Source organism: Pseudophryne corroboree, chromosome 2 (genome assembly GCF_028390025.1).
Source record: "Pseudophryne corroboree isolate aPseCor3 chromosome 2, aPseCor3.hap2, whole genome shotgun sequence".
Taxonomy (NCBI): Eukaryota; Metazoa; Chordata; class Amphibia; order Anura; family Myobatrachidae; genus Pseudophryne; species Pseudophryne corroboree.
In genome coordinates this window covers 576,330,420-576,355,755 of record NC_086445.1, presented here as the reverse complement: position 1 = coordinate 576,355,755, position 25,336 = coordinate 576,330,420, and the positions used below count along the sequence as shown (strand labels likewise).

At 47.5% G+C, this 25,336-nt stretch overlaps 1 protein-coding gene across 1 annotated transcript in view; it reads right to left on the bottom strand.

Annotated features, from left to right (window-relative positions):
• Positions 1-25,336, bottom strand: part of LOC135002199 (protein argonaute-4) — a 223,367-nt gene that overhangs the window by 183,491 nt on the left and 14,540 nt on the right. The window contains exons 2-4 of the mRNA XM_063951647.1: positions 3,044-3,212; positions 2,832-2,952; positions 1,697-1,878 (exon numbers count right to left, since the gene is read on the bottom strand). Of these exons, the coding sequence (XP_063807717.1) occupies positions 1,697-1,878; positions 2,832-2,952; positions 3,044-3,212 (472 nt within the window). The remainder of the gene's footprint in view (positions 1-1,696; positions 1,879-2,831; positions 2,953-3,043; positions 3,213-25,336) is intronic.

The window sequence follows — 25,336 nt, the reverse complement described above, 5'->3', positions numbered from 1 at the left end:
ACTAGGACGTTAGAGAAATAAAAAAATAAATAAAAAGAGCACCACTGATAGTAGACTTGACAAGTTGTTTTTACTGTAGGCAATTGCTGCCCAGGGGCACAATCTATGTTCTTTAAGCCACTACTCTTTTTGCCATGGATCTTGTTGGAGCAAGGGTGAATAAAGAAGCTCCACACAGGAATTATATACCTATTTATATAATTCCCATATTTTACAGGAACTGTCCATTCACTTTCTTCTCGATATCAGTAATCTTACAGCTGTGGCCACTGAGGATATGCCAGACTTCAACATACGTCCTGTAGACCTCAGAGGCTTTTTGAAAGCACATTCCCTTTACCTATACATCTGTCACTTTTAGTCAGAGAACTGCACTTCGTATAAAAGACATTTCCATTATCAGCAGAACAAGATCCATCAAAACCCACGATTATATATTGTTGTCGCCTGTTATCCTTCATATCCATATATTGAATAAAAAAAAAAAAGAAGAGGGTCATGATTCTAACTAAATAGTAGAACACCATTTGAAAAACATCCCTAACTGAAAGGCTAACCTCAAATGGGTATCTTTCAGCTAAGTAAGGTCAAACTGTGCAGCCGCCCTTATTACGGGTAGAGTTTACTCTATATACATAGGATGCGTTCAGGATCACAGAAGTCAATACTACCAACAGTGGGATCCCAAAGGAAAGTACTAGACTTAGGGTTAGGCACTAGGGGGGAGGTTAGGATTAGGGTAATAGTACTTACCGCAACCCATCAGGATTTGGTCCGTCAGGATCCCACTATCTGTATTCTGACTATCTGGATCGACTGCCTGGATATCATACCCAACCCATGCAAGGAACTGTACACTTGTCATAACTGAGCTGTTCTAGTTCCCTTTTCAGCCTGCCTGGCACTTTAATGATACTGTGTATGCGCAGATCATAACCTTTCATCAAGACTATTTTTAATTTACAATCATATTTGCTACCAATGGAAGCAGACTGGTGTCCCCAGTAGCTAGCCCATACTTCAGTTTGAAACATGAGAAGTTTTTTTTTTGTAAACATATAAATACTACCAGATCTAACTGGCTTAGAGACCAGAAAAGTTGATAGAGGAAAAGCATTATATACCATCTTAGGGTGAGTTGTCTATTTTTTTTCTAATCCACCAATCTTTTCATTGTAAAGGGCTGCCATGAAGCATTGAAAAGGAAAAATATGTATTGTACAAACTATTTACCTCAAGCTTTAAAAAAATGAAAACCATAATACTGATTTCACTTTGAAGACCTCAGGCGGTATTCGATTATTGCGCCCGATCTCCCATAAAAAAATGACAAGAGCTAGCAGGGGCGATATGCAATTGTGTCATTTGAACACACCCATAGAGGTCGACTTTAGCTACATCAAGCAGCTAAACTCAAAGTGCAGGGCGCAATCACGAAAAAGTGCAATTTGGTCTCCCAAATGGGCCACTTTTCGCGCATTTCAGCTTGCCCCCTTCACCGGTGGTGCGGGGTGAAATGCAGCAGCCAACAGCCATCGCACCCGAACTGAGCTATAATTGAATAGGTCCATTTGGGCGCCATATACTGGTTGCCGGTGGAAAACATTTGAATTCCGCCCCTTCAATTTATGTAAGGTTCCATCACTAAACTATGTTAGATTATAACCTGTCTATGCCTAAAGTTAAATTACAATACCTCATAGACGGCAGGTGACGGGTGATGACATCAAGAGCCTGCACAGAGTCTTCAGGAACCTCACTCAGATGTCCTGCTAATGCTTCCAAGAGAAGCTGCAAACTCACAACTGACACCCATTGAATGGTCACTTTGAAAGTCTGGTCTTTGCCCTCACCTGGGAGAGTCACTTCCAGATCAACCTGCAGAAAGTAGGTAATGTAATGAATTAAACAATAAAATCTTGTGTACAATGCATGATATGACAATTTGAAGTAACAGTGTTAAGAGATTTTCTTCTTACTGTAACTATAGAGACTTTACAGTGAATCTGTTAGCACACAATGGCGGAAATTCAAATGTTTGAAAAGTTGTTTGGGTGTCTATTTTTTCCTGTCTATTAGATAGGGGGGGGGGAAAAACACCCAACTGACTTTTCAAACATTTGAATTTCCCCAAATCTGTCACTGCTGTGTACAATATGCATTTTCACATACCATATAATTATTCCTAAAACCATGCTAGAAGCTTGACAATGACCTTTAACATCAGTGAAAATACATTGTTTTCATACTCTACGCAGTGAACTGGATTGTTTTGGGCATCCAAAGCTCCAGACTAAAGTGACTGGTAGCTAGTCCATTGCTTTGTGCACCCATCACTTAACACAGATTTCTACTTGCACCCTCCAGAAGTGAGAGCAAGCATCTGCCCAAAATAGGGCTTTGGGGATTTTTAACATGGGAGAAACTGCTTAACTCAGCTAATCCCCTGCATTTCAGATTACAGAATGCTGGTCGCCCAAACAATAAATAGCTTCCATTACTTTAGATGGGAGCTATCGGCGTGGGAAACAATTACATTCCCCCCTATTTGTCACAATAAAACTAGTTGTTACAATTTTATGGATCATTTGCGGACGTTGCATGTTCTGATTCTGCTTACTTGTGTTCGCCTTACAACTGCAAAAGGCTTGCTGCATCAGTCACCTAACACTCAGAAGGCAAGGGATAATGATGTGGATTATGATTTGGTCACACCTATGAGGCGACTTTCACAGGTTTTTGTAGAGCCACGTTAAGTGTCCAATACGCCTCTGGCTATGTCCAATGGGAAGTTCAGTAGTCCAGAAATGTAGCTTAATGCTTGCACTCACCCTGTCCCTCCCAATTGGCAGCGGATGCGCAGTGTACATATTCCTCTTTCCATCATATCCTGGCTGGCGGTCACCAAATATTTGCATCTTGAAGTGACGCACCATTGTGTCAACCACCTCCCTAAACAAAACCAGATTGAAAAAAAAAAAAGGAAGTATTAAAACGTTGTGCAGAAAATTCAAGCTACAAAATTGTTAAATCATCTCCTCACCTGTTGACTCTTCTGGGCCTTTTCTCAGGCTTAATGTCTATATCATAATGATAAACATCAATCTTCGGTATTTGCACCTGGAAGTGGTTGGCCAAAAGCCTAATTGGTTTTCCAAGTGTTCCCAAGCCAGGACGCCGCGGAGGTTGGAAGAGGTTGGTCGGTGGAGGACCTTGGGACAAATGAATTTTACGACAATTGTCAGTAGTGGCAAAAAAAATTAAATCAGTTTAACCAAGTTCTTTAGTACTTTCAAACCTTTACACAATTTATATAAAAAAATATATATATACTACTCAATAACAGCAAGCTCTTCTCATTTTAGAGAGTTATGGTACATTAACAAACTAGAAGTCTACTACCTAAGAAACATTACATAGGACCTGGATGCATTAAAGTGTTTAAGCATAGGTACAGTAAGTACCACTTACAATGGGTTCTCCATTTCTGCCTATTCCTTTGCAGTATTATGTGTACTGTATATATTTTTATTTTATTTATTTATTTATTTTTGGGGGGGTCCTATTATTGCAGCTATACAAATATATACCTTCCAAGAGGTGCTATACTAGTGATGGGGAACCTTTGGCACTACAGCTGTTGTTGAACTACATGTCCTGCTACAGTTTTAGCATGGCCAAATAGCAAAACTGTAGCAGTGCATGCTGGGATGTGTAGTTCAACAACAGCTGGAGTGCCAAAGGTTACCCATCACTGCTATACGGTCCATTATTCTTTAGAAAACTAGGAGGTAACCACATTCATGCGTTTGCTACAACTGATAAAGTTGCTATACATTCAGTGATCTACAACACACATTTGTCAAATATCAAGCATTAGGTCAGGAAAGTGGTCAGAAGTAGGATTCCAGGGAGAGAATCAGGTATCTATAACTAATTGGAAAAGGGGGGTGCCTGGACTGCACATCCTATTACTAAAGATATCAAGAGGTGCTATCATGCTGAGGCTTCTAAAACTATGCGGGAGGAAGAGAGATGCAGATGCACACTCTTAGCACTAACAACACTGATAGTAAAAATAAGATTTTACTTACCGGTAAATCTATTTCTCGTAGTCCGTAGTGGATGCTGGGGACTCCGTAAGGACCATGGGGAATAGACTGGCTCCGCAGGAGACATGGGCACTTTAAGAAAGAATTTAGATTCTGGTGTGCTCTGGCTCCTCCCTCTATATCCCTCCTCCAGACCTCAGTTAGAGAAACTGTGCCCGGAAGAGCTGACAGTACAAGGAAAGGATTTTGGTAATCCAGGGTAAGACTCATACCAGCCACACCAATCATACCGTATAACTTGTGATAAACTTACCCAGTCAACAGTATGAACAGAGCATCAGTTCAACCCTGATGCAACAATAACATAGCCCTTATTGCAGCAATAACTATATACAAGTATTGCAGAAGAAGTCCGCACTTGGGACGGGCGCCCAGCATCCACTACGGACTACGAGAAATAGATTTACCGGTAAGTAAAATCTTATTTTCTCTAACGTCCTAGTGGATGCTGGGGACTCCGTAAGGACCATGGGGATTATACCAAAGCTCCCAAAACGGGCAGGAGAGTGCGGATGACTCTGCAGCACCGATTGAGCAACAATAGGTCCTCATCAGCCAGGGTATCAAACTTGTAGAACTTTGCAAAAGTGTTTGAACCTGACCAAGTATCAGCTCGGCATAGTTGTAATGCAGAGACCCCTCGGGCAGCCGCCCAAGAAGAGCCCACGTTCCTAGAGGAATGGGCTTTAACTGATTTTGGCAGCGGCAATCCAGCCGCAGAATGAGCCTGCTGAATCGTGTTACAGATCCAGCGAGCAATAGTTTGCTTTGAAGCAGGCGCCCCAAGCTTGTTGGATGCATACAGGATAAACAGTGACTCCGTTTACCTGACTCTAGCCGTTCTGGCTACATAAACCTTCAAAGCCCTGATCACATCCCGTAACTCGGAATCCTCCAAGTCACGAGTAGCCACAGGCACCACAATAGGTTGGTTCATATGAAAAGATGACACCACTTTTGACAGAACTTGTGGACGGGTCCGCAATTCTGCTCTATCCATATGGAAAACCAGATAGGGGCTTTTATGTGACAAAGCCGCTAATTCTGACACACGCCTAGCCGAAGCCAAGGCTAATATCACAACCACTTTCCACGTGAGATATTTTAACTCCACCGCTTTAAGTGGTTCAAACCAGTGTGATTTCAGAAAACTTAACATCACGTTAAGATCCCAAGGTGCCACTGGAGGCACAAAAGGAGGCTGAATATGCAGCACTCCCCTTAACCAACATCTAAACTTCTGGTAAAGAAGCCAACTCTTTTTGAAAGAAAATGGATAGGGCCGAAATCTGGACCTTAATGGAACCCAATTTTAGGCCCAAATTCACTCCTGATTGTAGGAAGTGAAGGAAACTGCCCAGCTGGAATTCCTCTGTAGGAGCATTCCTGGCCTTACACCAAGAAACATATTTTCGCCATATACGTTGATAATGTTTAGCTGTCACGTCCTTCCTAGCCTTTATCCGCGTAGGAATGACCTCGTCCGAAATGCCCTTTTCTGCTAGTATCCGCTGTTCAACCGCCATGCCGTCAAACGCAGCCCCGGTAAGTCTTGGAACAGACAGGGCCCCTGTTGCAACAGGTCCTGTCTTAGAGGAAGAAGGCCACGGGTCCTCTGTGAGCATTTCTTGCAGATCTGGATACCAGGTCCTTCTTGGCCAATCTGGAACAACGAGGATTGTTCTCACTCCTCTTTTTCTTATTAGCCTCAGCACCTTGGTATGAGAGGAAGAGGAGGAAATACATAAACCGACTGGATCACCCACGGTGTCACCAGGGCGTCTACCGCTATTGCTTGAGGGTCTCTTGACCTGGCGCAATACCTCTGTAGTTTTTTGTTGAGGCGGGATGCCATCATGTCCAGCTGTGGCAGTTCCCACCGATATGTGATCTGTGTGAAGACTTCCTGATGAAGTCCCCACTCTCCCGGGTGGAGGTCGTGTCTGCTGAGGAAGTCTGCTTCCCAGTTGTCCACTCCCGGGATGAACACTGCTGACAGAGCGCTTACGTGATTCTCCGCCCCGCAAAGAATTCTGGTGGCTTCTGCCATCGCCACTCTGCTCCTTGTGCCGCCTTGGCGGTTCACATGAGCCACTGCGGTGATGTTGTCTGACTGAATCAGAGCCGGTTGGTCGCGAAGCAAGTGCTCCGCTTGACGTAGGGCGCTGTATACGGCCCTTAGTTCCAGGATGTTGATGTGAAGGCAAGTCTCTTGACTTGACCACAGACCTTGGAAATTTCTTCCCTGTGTGACTGCTCCCCACCCTCGGAGGCTAGCGTCCGTGTTCACCAAGACCCAGTCCTGAATTCCGAATCTGCGTCCCTCTAGAAGGTGAGAACTCTGCAGCCACCACAGGAGTGACACCCTAGCCCTGGGGGACAGGGTGATTAACCGATGCATCTGAAGATGTGATCCGGACCACTTGTCCAGTAAGTCCCATTGGAAGGTCCTCGCATGGAACCTGCCGAAGGGAATGGCCTCGTATGATGCCACCATCCTTCCCAGGACTCGAGTGCAGTGATGCACTGACACCTGTTTTGGTTTTAATAGATTCCTGACCAGTGTCATGAGCTCCTGAGCTTTCTCTATCGGGAGATAAACCCTTTTCTGGTCTGTGTCTAGGATCATGCCTAGGAGAGGCAGTTGAGCTGTAAGAACCAACTGCGACTTTGGAATAATAAGAATTTACTTACCGATAATTCTATTTCTCGGAGTCCGTAGTGGATGCTGGGGTTCCTGAAAGGACCATGGGGAACAGCGGCTCCGCAGGAGACAGGGCACAAAAAGTAAAGCTTTCCGATCAGGTGGTGTGCACTGGCTCCTCCCCCTATGACCCTCCTCCAAGCCTCAGTTAGGTACTGTGCCCGGACGAGCGTACACAATAAGGGAGGAATTTTGAATCCCGGGTAAGACTCATACCAGCCACACCAATCACACCGTACAACTTGTGATCTAAACCCAGTTAACAGTATGATAACAGAGGAGCCTCTGAAAGATGGCTCCCTACAACAATAACCCGAATTAGTTAACAATAACTATGTACAATTATTGCAGATAATCCGCACTTGGGATGGGCGCCCAGCATCCACTACGGACTCCGAGAAATAGAATTATCGGTAAGTAAATTCTTATTTTCTCTATCGTCCTAGTGGATGCTGGGGTTCCTGAAAGGACCATGGGGATTATACCAAAGCTCCCAAACGGGCGGGAGAGTGCGGATGACTCTGCAGCACCGAATGAGAGAACTCCAGGTCCTCCTTAGCCAGAGTATCAAATTTGTAAAATTTTACAAACGTGTTCTCCCCTGACCACGTAGCTGCTCGGCAAAGTTGTAATGCCGAGACCCCTCGGGCAGCCGCCCAAGATGAGCCCACCTTCCTTGTGGAGTGGGCCTTTACAGATTTAGGCTGTGGCAGGCCTGCCACAGAATGTGCAAGTTGGATTGTGCTACAGATCCAACGAGCAATCGTCTGCTTAGACGCAGGAGCACCCATCTTGTTGGGTGCATACAATGTAAACAACGAGTCAGATTTTCTGACTCCAGCTGTCCTTGCAATATATATTTTCAATGCTCTGACAACGTCCAGTAACTTGGAGTCCTCCAAGTCACTTGTAGCCGCAGGCACTACAATAGGCTGGTTCAGATGAAATGCTGACACCACCTTAGGGAGAAAATGCGGACGAGTCCGCAGTTCCGCCCTGTCCGAATGGAAAATCAGATATGGGCTTTTGTAAGGTAAAGCTGCCAGTTCTGACACTCTCCTGGCCGAAGCCAGGGCTAGTAGCATGGTCACTTTCCATGTGAGATATTTCAAATCCACATTTTTTAGTGGTTCAAACCAATGAGATTTTAGAAAGTCCAAAACCACATTGAGATCCCACGGTGCCACTGGAGGCACCACAGGAGGCTGTATATGCAGCACTCCCTTAACAAAAGTCTGGACTTCAGGGACTGAAGCCAATTCTTTCTGGAAGAAAATCGACAGGGCCGAAATTTGAACCTTAATAGATCCCAATTTGAGACCCATAGACAATCCTGATTGCAGGAAATGTAGGAATCGACCCAGTTGAAATTCCTCCGTCGGAGCACTCCGATCCTCGCACCACGCAACATATTTTCGCCAAATGCGGTGATAATGTTGCACGGTTACTTCCTTCCTTGCTTTAATCAAAGTAGGAATGACTTCTTCCGGCATGCCTTTTTCCTTTAGGATCCGGCGTTCAACCGCCATGCCGTCAAACGCAGCCGCGGTAAGTCTTGAAACAGACAGGGACCCTGCTGAAGCAAGTCCCTCCTTAGAGGTAGAGGCCACGGATCTTCCGTGATCATCTCTTGAAGTTCCGGGTACCAAGTCCTTCTTGGCCAATCCGGAACCACTAGTATCGTTCTTACGCCTCTTTGCCGTATAATTCTCAATACTTTTGGTATGAGAGGCAGAGGAGGAAACACATACACCGACTGGTACACCCAAGGCGTTACCAGCGCGTCCACAGCTATTGCCTGCGGATCTCTTGACCTGGCGCAATACCTGTCCAGTTTTTTGTTGAGGCGAGACGCCATCATGTCCACCATTGGTCTTTCCCAACGGGTTACCAGCATGTGGAAGACTTCTGGATGAAGTCCCCACTCTCCCGGGTGAAGGTCGTGTCTGCTGAGGAAGTCTGCTTCCCAGTTGTCCACTCCCGGGATGAACACTGCTGACAGTGCTATCACATGATTCTCTGCCCAGCGAAGAATCCTTGCAGCTTCTGCCATTGCACTCCTGCTTCTTGTGCCGCCCTGTCTGTTCACATGGGCGACTGCCGTGATGTTGTCCGACTGGATCAACACCGGTTTTCCCTGAAGCAGAGGTTCTGCCTGGCTTAGAGCATTGTAGATTGCTCTTAGTTCCAGAATGTTTATGTGAAGAGACGTTTCCAGGCTCGTCCACACTCCCTGGAAGTTTCTTCCTTGTGTGACTGCTCCCCAGCCTCTCAGGCTGGCGTCCGTGGTCACCAGGATCCAATCCTGTATGCCGAATCTGCGGCCCTCCAATAGATGAGCACTCTGCAACCACCACAGAAGAGATACCCTTGTCCTTGGAGACAGGGTTATCCGCTGGTGCATCTGAAGATGCGACCCTGACCATTTGTCCAACAGATCCCTCTGGAAAATTCTTGCGTGGAATCTGCCGAATGGAATTGCTTCGTAAGAAGCCACCATTTTTCCCAGGACTCTTGTGCATTGATGTACAGACACCTTTCCTGGTTTTAGGAGGTTCCTGACAAGCTCGGATAACTCCTTGGCTTTTTCCTCCGGGAGAAAAACCTTTTTCTGAACCGTGTCCAGAATCATCCCTAGGAACAGCAGACGAGTTGTTGGCATTAACTGGGATTTTGGAATATTCAGAATCCACCCGTGCTGTTTTAGCACTTCTTGAGACAGTGCTAATCCCATCTCTAGCTGTTCTCTGGACCTTGCCCTTATCAGGAGATCGTCCAAGTATGGGATAATTAATACGCCTTTTCTTCGAAGAAGAATCATCATCTCGGCCATTACCTTTGTAAAGACCCGAGGTGCCGTGGACAATCCGAACGGCAGCGTCTGAAACTGATAGTGACAGTTTTGTACGACGAACCTGAGGTACCCCTGGTGTGAGGGGTAAATTGGAACGTGGAGGTACGCATCCTTGATGTCCAAGGATACCATAAAGTCCCCTTCTTCCAGGTTCGCTATCACTGCTCTGAGTGACTCCATCTTGAACTTCTTTATGTACAGGTTCAAGGACTTCAGATTTAGAATAGGTCTTACCGAGCCATCCGGCTTCGGTACCACAAATAGAGTGGAATAATACCCCTTTCCTTGTTGTAGAAGAGGTACCTTGACTATCACCTGCTGAGAGTACAGCTTGTGAATGGCTTCCAAGACCGTCTCCCTTTCGGAGGGGGACGTTGGTAAAGCAGACTTCAGGAAACGGCGAGGTGGATCTGTCTCTAGTTCCAACCTGTATCCCTGAGATATTATCTGCAGGATCCAGGGATCTACCTGCGAGTGAGCCCACTGCGCGCTGAAATTCTTGAGACGACCGCCCACCGCCCCCGAGTCCGCTTGAGAAGCCCCAGCGTCATGCTGAGGCTTTTGTAGAAGCGGGGGAGGGCTTCTGTTCCTGGGAAGGAGCTGCCTGTTGCTGTCTCTTCCCCCTTCCTCTGCCTCGTGGCAGATATGAATATCCCTTTGCTCTCTTGTTTTTAAAGGAACGAAAGGGCTGCGGTTGAAAAGTCGGTGTCTTTTTCTGTTGGGGAGTAACTTGAGGTAAAAAGGTGGATTTCCCGGCTGTAGCCGTGGCCACCAAATCTGATAGACCGACTCCAAATAACTCCTCCCCTTTATACGGCAAAACTTCCATATGCCGTTTTGAGTCCGCATCGCCTGACCACTGTCGCGTCCATAAACTTCTTCTGGCCGAAATGGACATAGCACTTACCCGTGATGCCAGTGTGCAGATATCCCTCTGTGCATCACGCATATAAAGAAATGCATCCTTTATTTGCTCTAAAGACAGTAAAACATTGTCCCTATCCAGGGTATCAATATTTTCAATCAGGGACTCTGACCAAGCTACTCCAGCACTGCACATCCAGGCTGTCGCTATAGCTGGTCGTAGTATAACACCTGTATGTGTGTATATACTTTTTTGGATATTTTCCATCCTCCTATCTGCTGGATCTTTAAGTGCGGCCGTCTCAGGAGAGGGTAACGCCACTTGTTTAGATAAGCGTGTGAGCGCCTTGTCCACCCTAGGAGGTGTTTCCCAGCGCGCCCTAACCTCTGGCGGGAAAGGGTATAAAGTTAATAACTTCTTTGAAATTAGCATCTTTTTATCGGGGGCAACCCACGCTTCATCACACACCTCATTTAGTTCTTCTGATTCAGGAAAAACTATAGGTAGTTTTTTCACACCCCACATAATACCCTGTTTAGTGGTACCTGTAGTATCAGCTAAATGTAACGCCTCCTTCATTGCCAAAATCATATAACGTGTGGCCCTACTGGAAAATACGGTTGATTCGTCACCGTCGCCACTGGAATCAGTGCCTGTGTCTGGGTCTGTGTCGACCGACTGAGGCAAAGGGCGTTTTACAGCCCCTGACGGTGTTTGAGGCGCCTGGACAGGCACTAATTGATTGTCCGGCCGTCTCATGTCGTCAAACGACTGCTTTAGCGTGTTGACACTATCCCGTAATTCCATAAATAAAGGCATCCATTCTGGTGTCGACCCCCTAGGAGGTGACATCCCCATATTTGGCAATTGCTCCGCCTCCACACCAATATCGTCCTCATACATGTCGACACACACGTACCGACACACAGCAGACACACAGGGAATGCTCTTAACGAAGACAGGACCCCACTAGCCCTTTGGGGAGACAGAGGGAGAGTTTGCCAGCACACACCAAAGCGCTATATATGACAGGGATAGCCTTATAATAAGTGCTCCCTGTATAGCTGCTTTTAATAAGATTTTACTTACCGATAAATCTATTTCTCGGAGTCCGTAGTGGATGCTGGGGTTCCTGAAAGGACCATGGGGAATAGCGGCTCCGCAGGAGACAGGGCACAAAAAGTAAAGCTTTCCGATCAGGTGGTGTGCACTGGCTCCTCCCCCTATGACCCTCCTCCAGACTCCAGTTAGGTACTGTGCCCGGACGAGCGTACACAATAAGGGAGGATTTTGAATCCCGGGTAAGACTCATACCAGCCACACCAATCACACCGTACAACTTGTGATCTAAACCCAGTTAACAGTATGATAACAGCGGAGCCTCTGAAAGATGGCTTCCTTTAACAATAACCCGAATTAGTTAACAATAACTATGTACAACTTATGCAGATAATCCGCACTTGGGATGGGCGCCCAGCATCCACTACGGACTCCGAGAAATAGATTTATCGGTAAGTAAAATCTTATTTTCTCTATCGTCCTAGTGGATGCTGGGGTTCCTGAAAGGACCATGGGGATTATACCAAAGCTCCCAAACGGGCGGGAGAGTGCGGATGACTCTGCAGCACCGAATGAGAGAACTCCAGGTCCTCCTTAGCCAGAGTATCAAATTTGTAAAATTTTACAAACGTGTTCTCCCCTGACCACGTAGCTGCTCGGCAAAGTTGTAATGCCGAGACCCCTCGGGCAGCCGCCCAAGATGAGCCCACCTTCCTTGTGGAGTGGGCCTTTACAGATTTAGGCTGTGGCAAGCCTGCCACAGAATGTGCAAGTTGGATTGTGCTACAGATCCAACGAGCAATCGTCTGCTTAGACGCAGGAGCACCCATCTTGTTGGGTGCATACAATATAAACAACGAGTCAGATTTTCTGACTCCAGCTGTCCTTGCAATATATATTTTTAATGCTCTGACAACGTCCAGTAACTTGGAGTCCTCCAAGTCACTTGTAGCCGCAGGCACTACAATAGGCTGGTTCAGATGAAATGCTGACACCACCTTAGGGAGAAAATGCGGATGAGTTCGCAGTTCTGCCCTGTCCGAATGGAAAATCAGATATGGGCTTTTGTAAGATAAAGCTGCCAATTCTGACACTCTCCTGGCAGAAGCCAGGGCTAGAAGCATGGTCACTTTCCATGTGAGATATTTCAAATCCACCTTTTTTAGTGGTTCAAACCAATGAGATTTTAGGAAGTCCAAAACCACATTTAGATCCCACGGTGCCACTGGAGGCACCACAGGAGGCTGTATATGCAGCACTCCCTTAACAAAGGTCTGGACTTCAGGGACTGAAGCCAATTCTTTTTGAAAGAAAATCGACAGGGCCGAAATTTGAACCTTAATAGATCCCAATTTGAGACCCATTGACAATCCTGATTGCAGGAAATGTAGGAATCGACCCAGTTGAAATTCCTCCGTCGGAGCACTCCGATCTTCGCACCACGCAACATATTTTCGCCAAATTCGGTGATAATGTTGCACGGTTACTTCCTTCCTTGCTTTAATCAAAGTAGGAATGACTTCTTCCGGCATGCCTCTTTCCTTTAGGATCCGGCGTTCAACCGCCATGCCGTCAAACGCAGCCGCGGTAAGTCTTGAAACAGACAGGGACCCTGCTGAAGCAAGTCCCTCCTTAGAGGTAGAGGCCACGGATCTTCCGTGATCATCTCTTGAAGTTCCGGGTACCAAGTCCTCCTTGGCCAATCCGGAACCACTAGTATCGTTCTTACGCCTCTTTGCCGTATAATTCTCAATACTTTTGGTATGAGAGGCAGAGGAGGAAACACATACACCGACTGGTACACCCAAGGCGTTACCAGCGCGTCCACAGCTATTGCCTGCGGATCTCTTGACCTGGCGCAATACCTGTCCAGTTTTTTGTTGAGGCGAGACGCCATCATGTCCACCATTGGTCTTTCCCAACGGGTTACCAGCATGTGGAAGACTTCTGGATGAAGTCCCCACTCTCCCGGGTGAAGGTCGTGTCTGCTGAGGAAGTCTGCTTCCCAGTTGTCCACTCCCGGGATGAACACTGCTGACAGTGCTATCACATGATTCTCTGCCCAGCGAAGAATCCTTGCAGCTTCTGCCATTGCCCTCCTGCTTCTTGTGCCGCCCTGTCTGTTCACATGGGCGACTGCCGTGATGTTGTCCGACTGGATCAATACCGGTTTTCCCTGAAGCAGAGGTTCTGCCTGGTTTAGAGCATTGTATATTGCTCTTAGTTCCAGAATGTTTATGTGAAGAGACGTTTCCAGGCTCGTCCATACTCCCTGGAAGTTTCTTCCTTGTGTGACTGCTCCCCAGCCTCTCAGGCTGGCGTCCGTGGTCACCAGGATCCAATCCTGTATGCCGAATCTGCGGCCCTCCAATAGATGAGCACTCTGCAACCACCACAGAAGAGACACCCTTGTCCTTGGAGACAGGGTTATCCGTAGGTGCATCTGAAGATGCGACCCTGACCATTTGTCCAACAGATCCCTTTGGAAAATTCTTGCGTGGAATCTGCCGAATGGAATCGCTTCGTAAGAAGCCACCATTTTTCCCAGGACTCTTGTGCATTGATGTACAGACACCTTTCCTGGTTTTAGGAGGTTCCTGACAAGCTCGGATAACTCCTTGGCTTTTTCCTCCGGGAGAAAAACCTTTTTTTTTGAACCGTGTCCAGAATCATCCCTAGGAACAGCAGACGAGTTGTCGGCATTAACTGGGATTTTGGAATATTCAGAATCCACCCGTGCTGTTTTAGCACTTCTTGAGACAGTGCTAATCCCATCTCTAGCTGTTCTCTGGACCTCGCCCTTATTAGGAGATCGTCCAAGTATGGGATAATTAATACGCCTTTTCTTCGAAGAAGAATCATCATCTCGACCATTACCTTTGTAAAGATCCGAGGTGCCGTGGACAATCCGAACGGCAGCGTCTGAAACTGATAGTGACAGTTTTGTACAACGAACCTGAGGTACCCCTGGTGTGAGGGGTAAATTGGAACGTGGAGATACGCATCCTTGATGTCCAAGGATACCATAAAGTTCCCCTCTTCCAGGTTCGCTATCACTGCTCTGAGTGACTCCATTTTGAACTTGAACTTCTTTATGTACAGGTTCAAGGACTTCAGATTTAGAATAGGCCTTACCGAGCCATCCGGCTTCGGTACCACAAAAAGAGTGGAATAATACCCCTTCCCTTGTTGCAGAAGAGGTACCTTGACTATCACCTGCTGAGAGTACAGCTTGTGAATGGCTTCCAACACCGTCTCCCTTTCGGAGGGGGACGTTGGTAAAGCAGACCTCAGGAAACGGCGAGGTGGATCTGTCTCTAATTCCAACCTGTATCCCTGAGATATTATCTGCAGGATCCAGGGATCTACTTGCGAGTGAGCCCACTGCGCGCTGTAATTTTTGAGACGACCGCCCACCGTCCCCGAGTCCGCTTGAGAAGCCCCAGCGTCATGCTGAGGCTTTTGTAGAAGCCGGGGAGGGCTTCTGATCCTGGGAAGGAGCTGCGTGTTGCTGTCTCTTCCCTCGACCTTTGCCTCGTGGCAAATATGAATAGCCCTTTGCTCTCTTATTTTTAAAGGAACGAAAGGGCTGCGGTTGAAAAGTCGGTGCCTTTTTCTGTTGGGGAGTGACTTGAGGTAGAAAGGTGGATTTCCCGGCTGTAGCCGTGGCCACCAAATCTGATAGACCGACTCCAAATAACTCCTCCCCCTTATACGGCAAAACTTCCATATGCCGTTTTGAATCCGCATCGCCTGTCCACTGTCGCGTCCATAAAGCTCTTCTGGCCGAAATGGACATAGCACTTACCCGTGATGCCAGTGTGCATATATCCCTCTGTGCATCACGCATATAAAGAAATGCATCCTTTATTTGTTCTAACGACAGTAGAATATTGTCCCTGTCCAGGGTATCAATATTTTCAATCAGGGATTCTGACCAAACTACCCCCGCACTGCCCATCCAGGCAGTTGCTACAGCTGGTCGTAGTATAACACCTGCATGTGTGTATATACTTTTTTGGATATTTTCCATCCTCCTATCTGATGGATCTTTAAGTGCGGCCGTCTCAGGAGAGGGTAACGCCACTTGTTTAGATAAGCGTGTTAGCGCCTTGTCCACCCTAGGAGGTGTTTCCCAGCGCTCCCTAACCTCTGGCGGGAAAGGGTATAATGCCAATAATTTCTTTGAAATTATCAGCTTTTTATCAGGGGCAACCCACGCTTCATTACACACGTCATTTAGTTCTTCTGATTCAGGAAAAACTATAGGTAGTTTTTTCATACCCCACATAATACCCTGTTTAGTGGTACCTGTAGTATCAGCTAAATGTAACGCCTCCTTCATTGCCAAAATCATATAACGTGTGGCCCTACTGGAAAATACGGTTGATTCGTCACCGTCACCACTGGAGTCATCGCCTGTGTCTGGGTCTGTGTCGACCGACTGAGGCAAAGGGCGTTTCACAGCCCCTGACGGTGTTTGAGGCGCCTGGACAGGCACTAATTGATTGTCCGGCCGTCTCATGTCGTCAAACGACTGCTTTAGCGTGTTGACACTATCCCGTAGTTCCATAAATAAAGGCATCCATTCTGGTGTCGACCCCCTAGGAGGTGACATCCCCATATTTGGCAATTGCTCCGCCTCCACACCAATATCGTCCTCATACATGTCGACACACACGTACCGACACACAGCAGACACACAGGGAATGCTCCTAATGAAGACAGGACCCACTAGCCCTTTGGGGAGACAGAGGGAGAGTTTGCCAGCACACACCAAAAGCGCTATATATATATCAGGGATAGCCTTATAATAAGTGCTCCCCTATAGCTGCTTTGTTATATAAAAATATCGCCATAAATTTGCCCCCCCTCTCTGTTTTACCCTGTTTCTGTAGTGCAGTGCAGGGGAGAGACCTGGGAGCCGTCCTGACCAGCGGAGCTGTGAGAGGAAATGGCGCCGTGTGCTGAGGAGATAGGCCCCGCCCCTTTTCCGGCGGGCTCGTCTCCCGCTATTTTGAGAAATCAGGCAGGGGTTAAATATCTCCATATAGCCTCTAGGGCTATATGTGAGGTATTTTTAGCCTTTATAGGTACTCATTTTGCCTCCCAGGGCGCCCCCCTCCCAGCGCCCTGCACCCTCAGTGACTGCCGTGTGAAGTGTGCTGAGAGGAAAATGGCGCACAGCTGCAGTGCTGTGCGCTACCTTTAGAAGACTGAGGAGTCTTCTGCCGCCGATTCTGGACCTCTTCTTGTTTCAGCATCTGCAAGGGGGCCGGCGGCGAGGCTCCGGTGACCATCCAGGCTGTACCTGTGATCGTCCCTCTGGAGCTGATGTCCAGTAGCCAAGAAGCCAATCCATCCTGCACGCAGGTGAGTTCACTTCTTCTCCCCTAAGTCCCTCGTTGCAGTGATCCTGTTGCCAGCAGGACTCACTGTAAAATAAAAAACCTAAGCTAAACTTTTCTAAGCAGCTCTTTAGGAGAGCCACCTAGATTGCACCCTTCTCGGCCGGGCACAAAAATCTAACTGAGGCTTGGAGGAGGGTCATAGGGGGAGGAGCCAGTGCACACCACCTGATCGGAAAGCTTTACTTTTTGTGCCCTGTCTCCTGCGGAGCCGCTGTTCCCCATGGTCCTTTCAGGAACCCCAGCATCCACTAGGACGATAGAGAAATATAGAATCCAGCCATGTTGCCGTTACACTTCCAGAGAAAGTGATACGCTGTTCAGCAACTGCTCTCTTGATCTCGCTTTTATGAGGAGATCGTCCAAGTACGTGATAATAGTGACGCCTTGCTTCCGCAGGAGCACCATCATTTCCGCCATTACCTTTGTGAATAATCTCAGGGCAACGTCTGAAATTGGTAATGACAATCCCATACCGCAATTCTGAGGTACGCCTGATGAGGTGGATAAATGGGGACATGAAGGTATGCATCCTTTATGTCCCCCTTTCAGGCTTGCGATGACCGCTCTTAGCGATTCCATCTTGAACTTGAACCTTTTCAGGTATATGTTCAGGGATTTTAAATTCAATATGGGTCCGACCGAACCGTCCGGTTTCGGGACTACAACATGGTCGAATAATAACCCCCTCCTTGTTGAAGGAGGGGAACCTTGACCACCACCTGTTGAAGATACAATTTGTGAATTGCAGTTAACACTATTTCCCTCTCGTGGGGGGAAGCCGGCAGGGCCGTCGGTGAGGGGGCATCTCCTCAAAGTCCAGCTTGTATTCCTGAGACACAATATCTATTGCCCAGGGATCCAACAGGGAGTGAACCCACTTGTGGCTGAACTTACGAAGGCGTGCCCCCACCGGGCCTAGCTCCGCCTGTGGAGCCCCAGCGACATGCGGTGGATTTTGTAGAAGCCGGGGAGGACTTCTGTTCCTGGGAACTAGCTGTGTTGTGCAGCTTCTTTCCTCTGCCCCTGCCTCTGGCAAGAAAGGACGCACCTCGGACTTTCTTGTTTCTTTGTGTTCGAAAGGCTGCATTTGATAATGTCGTGCTTTCCTAGGCTGAGCAGGAATATAAGGCAAAATATCAGAATTACCAGCTATAGCTGTGGAGACCAGGTCCGAGAACCCTTCTCCACACAATCCTCAGCCTTGCATATGCCTCTTAAGTCGGCATCATCTGTCCATTGCATATTCTACAGGACACGTCAAGCAGAAATCGACATAGCTTTTGACTCTAGAACCCAGCAGACTAATGTCTCCTTGGGCATGTTATATATATATATATCTTAAGACAGCATCTTTAATATATATATATATATATATATATATATATATATATATATATATAATATAAGAATTTACTTACCGATAATTCTATTTCTCGTAGTCCGTAGTGGATGCTGGGAACTCCGTAAGGACCATGGGGAATAGCGGCTCCGCAGGAGACTGGGCACAAAAAGAAAGCTTTAGGACTACCTGGTGTGCACTGGCTCCTCCCACTATGACCCTCCTCCAAGCCTCAGTTAGGATACTGTGCCCGGACGAGCGTACACAATAAGGAAGAATTTTGAATCCCGGGTAAGACTCATACCAGCCACACCAATCACACCGTACAACTTGTGATATGAAACCCAGTTAACAGCATGATAACAGAGGAGCCTCTGAATAGATGGCTCACAACAAGAACCCGATTAGTTAACAATAACTATGTACAAGTATTGCAGACAATCCGCACTTGGGATGGGCGCCCAGCATCCACTACGGACTACGAGAAATAGAATTATCGGTAAGTAAATTCTTATTTTCTCTGACGTCCTAGTGGATGCTGGGAACTCCGTAAGGACCATAGGGCTTATACCAAAGCTCCCAAACGGGCGGGAGAGTGCGGATGACTCTGCAGCACCGAATGAGAGAACTCCAGGTCCACCTCAGCCAGGTTATCAAATTCATAGAATTTTGCAAACGTGTTTGCCCCTGACCAAGTAGCTGCTCGGCAAAGTTGTAAAGCCGAGACCCCTCGGGCAGCCGCCCAAGATGAGCCCACCTTCCTTGTGGAATGGGCTTTTATTGATTTAGGCTGCGGTCATCCTACCGCAGAATGCGCCAGCTGAATAGTGCTACAAATCCAGCGCGCAATAGACTGCTTAGAAGCAGGAGCACCCAGCTTGTTGGGTGCCATCAGGATAAACAGCGAGTCAGTTTTCCTGACTCCAGCCGTCCTGGAAAAATAAAATTTTCAGGGCCCTGACTACGTCCAGCAACTTGGAATCCTCCAAGTCCCTAGTAGCCGCAGGCACCACAATAGGTTGGTTCAAGTGAAAACCTGAGACCACCTTTGGGAGAAACTGAGGACGAGTCCTCAACTCTGCCCTATCCATATAGAAAATCAGATAAGGCTTTTACATGACAAAGCCGCCAATTCTGACACACGCCTGGCCAAGGCCAAGGCCAACAGCATGACCACTTTCCACGCGAGATACTTTAGCTCCATGGTTTTAAGTGGCTCAACCAATGCGACTTTAGGAAATCCAACACCACGTTGAGATCCAAAAAGTGCCACAGGAGGCACAAAAGGAGGCTGAATATGTAGTACTCCTTTAACCAAAGTCTGAACTTCAGGCAGTGAAGCCAGTTCTTTCTGGAAGAAAATCGACAGAGCCGAAATCTGGACCTTGATGGACCCCAATTTGAGGCCCAAACGTCACCCCTGCTTGCAGGAAGTGCAGGAATCGACATAGTTGAAATTCCTCCGTCGGGGCCTTCATGGCCTCCCACCAAGCAATACATTTTCGCCAAACGCGGCGATAATGTCTTGCGGTGACATCCTTCCTGGCTATGATCAGGGTAGGGATGACTTCCTCCGGAATACCCTTTTCCTTTAGGATCCGGTGTTCTACCGCCATGCCATCAAACGCAGCCGCGGTAAGTCTTGGAACAGACAGGGTCCCTGCTGCAGCAGGTCTTGTCTAAGCGGCAGAGGCCAAGGGTCCTCTGCCGGCATCTCTTGAAGTTCCGGGTACCAAGCTCTTCATGGCCAATCCGGAACCCCGAGTATGGTTTTCACTCCTCGCCTTCTTATTATTCTCAGTACCTTGGGTATGAGAGGTAGAGGAGGAGACACATAAACCGACTGGTACACCCACGGTGTCACTAGAGCGTCCCCAGCGATCGCCTGAGGGTCCCTTGACCTGGCGCAATATCTTTTCAACTTCTTGTTGAGGCGGGACGCCATCATGTCCACCCGTGGTCATTCCCAATGGTTTACCCGCATTTGGAAAATTTCTGAATGAAGTCCCCATTCTCCTGGGTGTAGGTCGCCCATCGGAGAATCCTTGTGGCTTCTGCCATCGCCATCCTGCTTCTTGTGCCGCCCTGTCTGTTTACATGGGCGACCGCCCTGATGTCGTCTGATTGGATCAGTACCGGCTGGTTCTGAAGCAGGGGCCTTGCTTGGCTTAGGGCATTGTAAATGGCCCTTCGCTGCAGAATATTTATGTGAAGCGAAATCTCCTTGGAAATTTCTTCCCTGTGTGACTGCACCCCAGCCCCGAAGGCTGGCATCCGTGGTCACCAGGACCCAGTCCTGTATTCCGAATCTGCGGCCCTCTGCAGCCACCACAGCAGCGACACCCTGTTTCTTGCCGACAGGGTTATCCGCTGTTGTATCTGTAGATGGGACCCGGACCATTAGTCCCACAGGTCCCACTGGAACGTCCTTGCGTGGAGTCTTCCGAATGGAATTATGCTTCGTACGAAGCTACCATTTTTCCCAGGACTCGTGTGCATTGATGTACCGACACCTGTCCTGGTTATAGGATGTCTCTGACTAGAGATGACAACTCCTCGGCTTTTTCCACTGGAAGAAACACTCTTTTCTGGTCTGCGTTCAGAAACATTTCCAGGAACAGAAGACGTGTCGTCGGGACCAGCTGTGACTTTGGAATATTGAGAATCCAGTCGTGCTGTTGTAGCACTTCCCGAGAGAGTGCTACCCCCACTACCAACTGTTCTTTGGACCTCGCCTTTATCAGGAGATCGTTCAAGTACGGGATAATAAAAACTTCCTTCTTGCGAAGGAGTATCATCACTTCTGCCATTACCTAGGTAAAGACCTTCGGTGCCGTGGACAACTCCACCGGCCGCGTCTGGAACTGATAGTGACAGTCCTGTACCACATATCTGAGGTACTCCTGGTGAGGAGGGTAAATGGGGACATGCAGGTACGCATCCTTGATGTCCAGGGAGACCCTGTAATCCCCCTCGTCCAGGTTCGTAATATCCGCCCTGAGCGATTCCATCTTGAACTTGAATCTTCTGATATAAAAGTTCAAGTATTTTAATTTCAAGATGGGTCTCACCGAAACGTTTCGGTACCACAACCACTGTGGAATAGTAACCCCTTCCTTGCTGAAGGAGGGGCACCTTGACAATCACTTGTTGTGATTATAGCGTTGAATATCCACCAACACCGTCTCCCTGGCAGAGGGAGGTGCCGGTAAGGCAGATTTTAGGAAACGGCGGGGGGAAGAACGTCTCGAACTCCAGCCTGTACCCCTGAGATACTACTTGAAGGACCCAGGGATCCATGTGAGAGAGCCCACTCTCCGCTGAAATTTCTGAGACGGGCCCCCACCGTACCCGGGACCGCCTGAGCAGCCCCCCCCCATGCTGTGGACCTACCGGACGCAGGGAGGATTTCTGCTCTTGGGAACTAGCTGTGTGTTGCAGCTTTTTCCTCTACCTTTGCCTCTCGGCAGAAAGGATGAGCCTCTAGCACTCTTGCTTTTCTGGGGCCGAAAGGACTGTACTTGATGATACGGTGCTTTCTTTTGTTGTGGGGTAGCCTGTGGCAAAAAAATCGGTTTCCCAACAGTAGCTGTGGAAACGAGGTCTGAAAAACCATCCCCAAACAGTTTTACCCCCTTATAGGGCAACTTCCATGTGCCGATTCGAGTCGGCATCGCCTGACCATTGCCAAGTCCATAACCCCCGTCTGGCGGCAATGGACCTAGCGCTTATTTTTGATGCCAGCCGGCAAATTATCCCTCTGTGCATCACGTATGTATAAGACCACGTCTTTTATATGCTCTATTTTCAGCAAAATATTGTCCCTATCCATAGTTATTTTCCGACAGGGAATCTGACCACGCAGCGGGAGCACTGCACATCCATGCCGAAGCAACGGCTGGTCGCAATATAATGCCCTAGTGTGTGACTATATCTTATAGGGTAACCTCCTGCTTTCTATCAGCAGGTCCCTTCAGGGCGGCCGTATCCGGAGACGGTAGTGCCACCTTTTCTGATAAGCGTGTAAGCGCTTTATCTACCCTATGGGGTGTTTCCCCGCGTGACCTATCCTCTGGCGGGAAAGGGTACGCTGCCAATAACCGTTTTAGAAATTATCAATTTCTTACCGGGGGAAGACCACTCTTCCTCACACACCTCATTTAATTTCTCAGATGCAGGAAAAACTACTAATAGTTTTCTCTCACCAAACACAATACCCTTTTATGTGGTACCTGGGGTATAATGATAAATGTGTAATACATTTTTCATTGCCTCAATCCTGTAACGGGTGGACCTATTTGGAGGGTACACCAGTCTCATCGACGTCGACACTGGAGTCAGTATCCGTGTCGACATCTGTGTCTGTTATCTGAGGTAGCGGGCGATTTTAGAGCCCCCCATGACATTTGAGACGCTGGAACAGGCACAAGCTGAGTAGCCGGCTGTTCTGTGTCGTCGACCTTTTATGTAAGGAGTTGACACTTTCACGTAATCTTTCCATAAGTTCAACCACACCGGTGTCGACCCCGCAAGGGGTGACAACATATTTACAGGCATTCGCTCCGCCTCCACCTCATTATCCTCCACATACCTGTCGACACAGCCGTACCGACACAGCACACACACAGGGAATGCTCTGATAGAGGACAGGACCCCACAAAGCCCTTTGGGGAGACAGAGGGAGAGTATGCCAGCACACACCAGGGCGCTATATATCACAGGGATAGCACCTATAAAAAGTGTTTTCCCTTATAGCTGCATATATATATATATATATGTATACTGCGCCTAAATTGTGCCCCCCCTCTCTTTTTAACCCTTTCTGTAGTGTATTAACTGCAGGGGAGAGCTAGGGAGCTTCCCTCCAACGGAGCTGTGAGGGAAAAATGGCGCCAGTGTGCTGAGGAGATAGCTCCGCCCCTTTTTCACTGACTTTTCTCCTGCATTTTTATGGATTCTGGCAGGGGTTAATGTACATCCATATAGCCTTGGGGGTTATATGTGATGTATTTTTGCCAGCCAAGGTGTTAATATTGCTGCTCAGGGCGCCCCCCCCCAGCGCCCTGCACCCATCAGTGACCGCAGTGTGAGGTGTGCATGAGGAGCAATGGTGCACAGCTGCAGTGCTGTGCGCTACCTTGATGAAGACTGATGTCTTCTGCCGCTGATTTTCCGGACCTCTTCTTGCTTCTGGCTCTGTAAGGGGGCCGGCGGCGCGGCTCTGGGACCGGACTCCGAGGCTGGGCCTGTGTTCGATCCCTCTGGAGCTAATGGTGTCCAGTAGCCTAAGTAGCCCAAGCTGACTGCAAGCAGGCAGGTTCGCTTCTTCTCCCCTTAGTCCCTCGATGCAGTGAGCCTGTTGCCAGCAGGTCTCACTGAAAATAAAAAACCTAAAACTAACTTTTATCTAAGAAGCTCAGGAGAGCCCCCTAGATTGCACCCTGCTCGGTCGGGCACAAAAATCTAACTGAGGCTTGGAGGAGGGTCATAGGGGGAGGAGCCAGTGCACACCAGGTAGTCCTAAAGCTTTCTTTTTGTGCCCAGTCTCCTGCGGAGCCGCTATTCCCCATGGTCCTTACGGAGTTCCCAAGAAATAAATATATATATATATATATATATATATATATATATATATATATATATATATATATATATATATATATATATATATATATATATATATATATATATATATATATATATATATATATATATATATATATATATATATATATATACACATATATATATATATATACATATACAAAGTCCAGAGGTGAAGCGCACACACTTAAAGGATGTTAGAAGGGTGCCGTGTCAATTGTTATTGATACCATAGTTCCCAATGCTTACCCTGAAAGGGTTTAGACAAAAGGAGACCAGCACACCACCATATGAAAAAATATGAAAAGCATTTAATGAATCAGTAGCATTATCAGGCCTTTTGAAAAAAAAATTTAGTACTCATCATGAGGCTTTCAGCAGTATTCAAGCAGAACAGCCATCCCAACGGCCCGTTTCGGTTGTCACACCTTCATCATGGGGTAGCTGACCCCATGATGAAGGTGTGACAACCGAAACGGGCCGTTGGGATGGCTGTTCTGCTTGAATACTGCTGAAAGCCTCATGATGAGTACTAAAAAATTTTTTCAAAAGGCCTGATAATGCTACTGATTCATTAAATGCTTTTCATATTTTTTCATATGGTGGTGTGCTGGTCTCCTTTTGTCTAAACCCTTTCAGGGTAAGCATTGGGAACTATGGTATATATATATACACATATACATACACATACATATACACACACATACATACATACATACATACTATGGTCTCAATCTCTGCTGATAAGGTACCTGTCCACGCTGCTACAGGGCTATAAACCCATGCAGACACAATCGCCGGTCTGAGTAGTGTACCAGAATGTGCACGCTATCTGCAGGATCCCTGAGGATAGCTGTTACGTCAGGGCTACCTTTTGGGCAAACGTGACACCCTAGGGGAAGATTCCCATCATATCCTGGCCCCAGTAGGGAAAGGATACTCCCTGAGAATTCTTTGTGGGAAACTGCAGTCTCTTGTCTGGAGATTCCCGCTCTTTTTCCTCATGAGAGGAGGGAAATTTACCTCAGCTTTCTTCCCCTTAAACATGTGTACCCTTGTGTCAGGGACAGATGAGTCATCAGTGATATGCAAATCATCTTTTATTATAATAATCATATATTGAATACTTTTCTGCCATTTTGGCTGTAACTTTGCATTATCGTAGTCGACACTGGAGACAGACTCCGTGTCGATATCAGCAGTGTTCGCAAATACGCGCTATAGCGCGTATTTTACCCGGATCTGAAGGCGGGGACTCACTTTTCAAAAATGGGAGGGTCCCCGGGGACACGCTCCGCTGCAGCCAACTACTTGTAAATTGAAGAGGACGGCGCTTCTTGCCCGTACAGAGCGGAGGTGGAGCCTTACCACTGGCAGTCTGGCGGTGC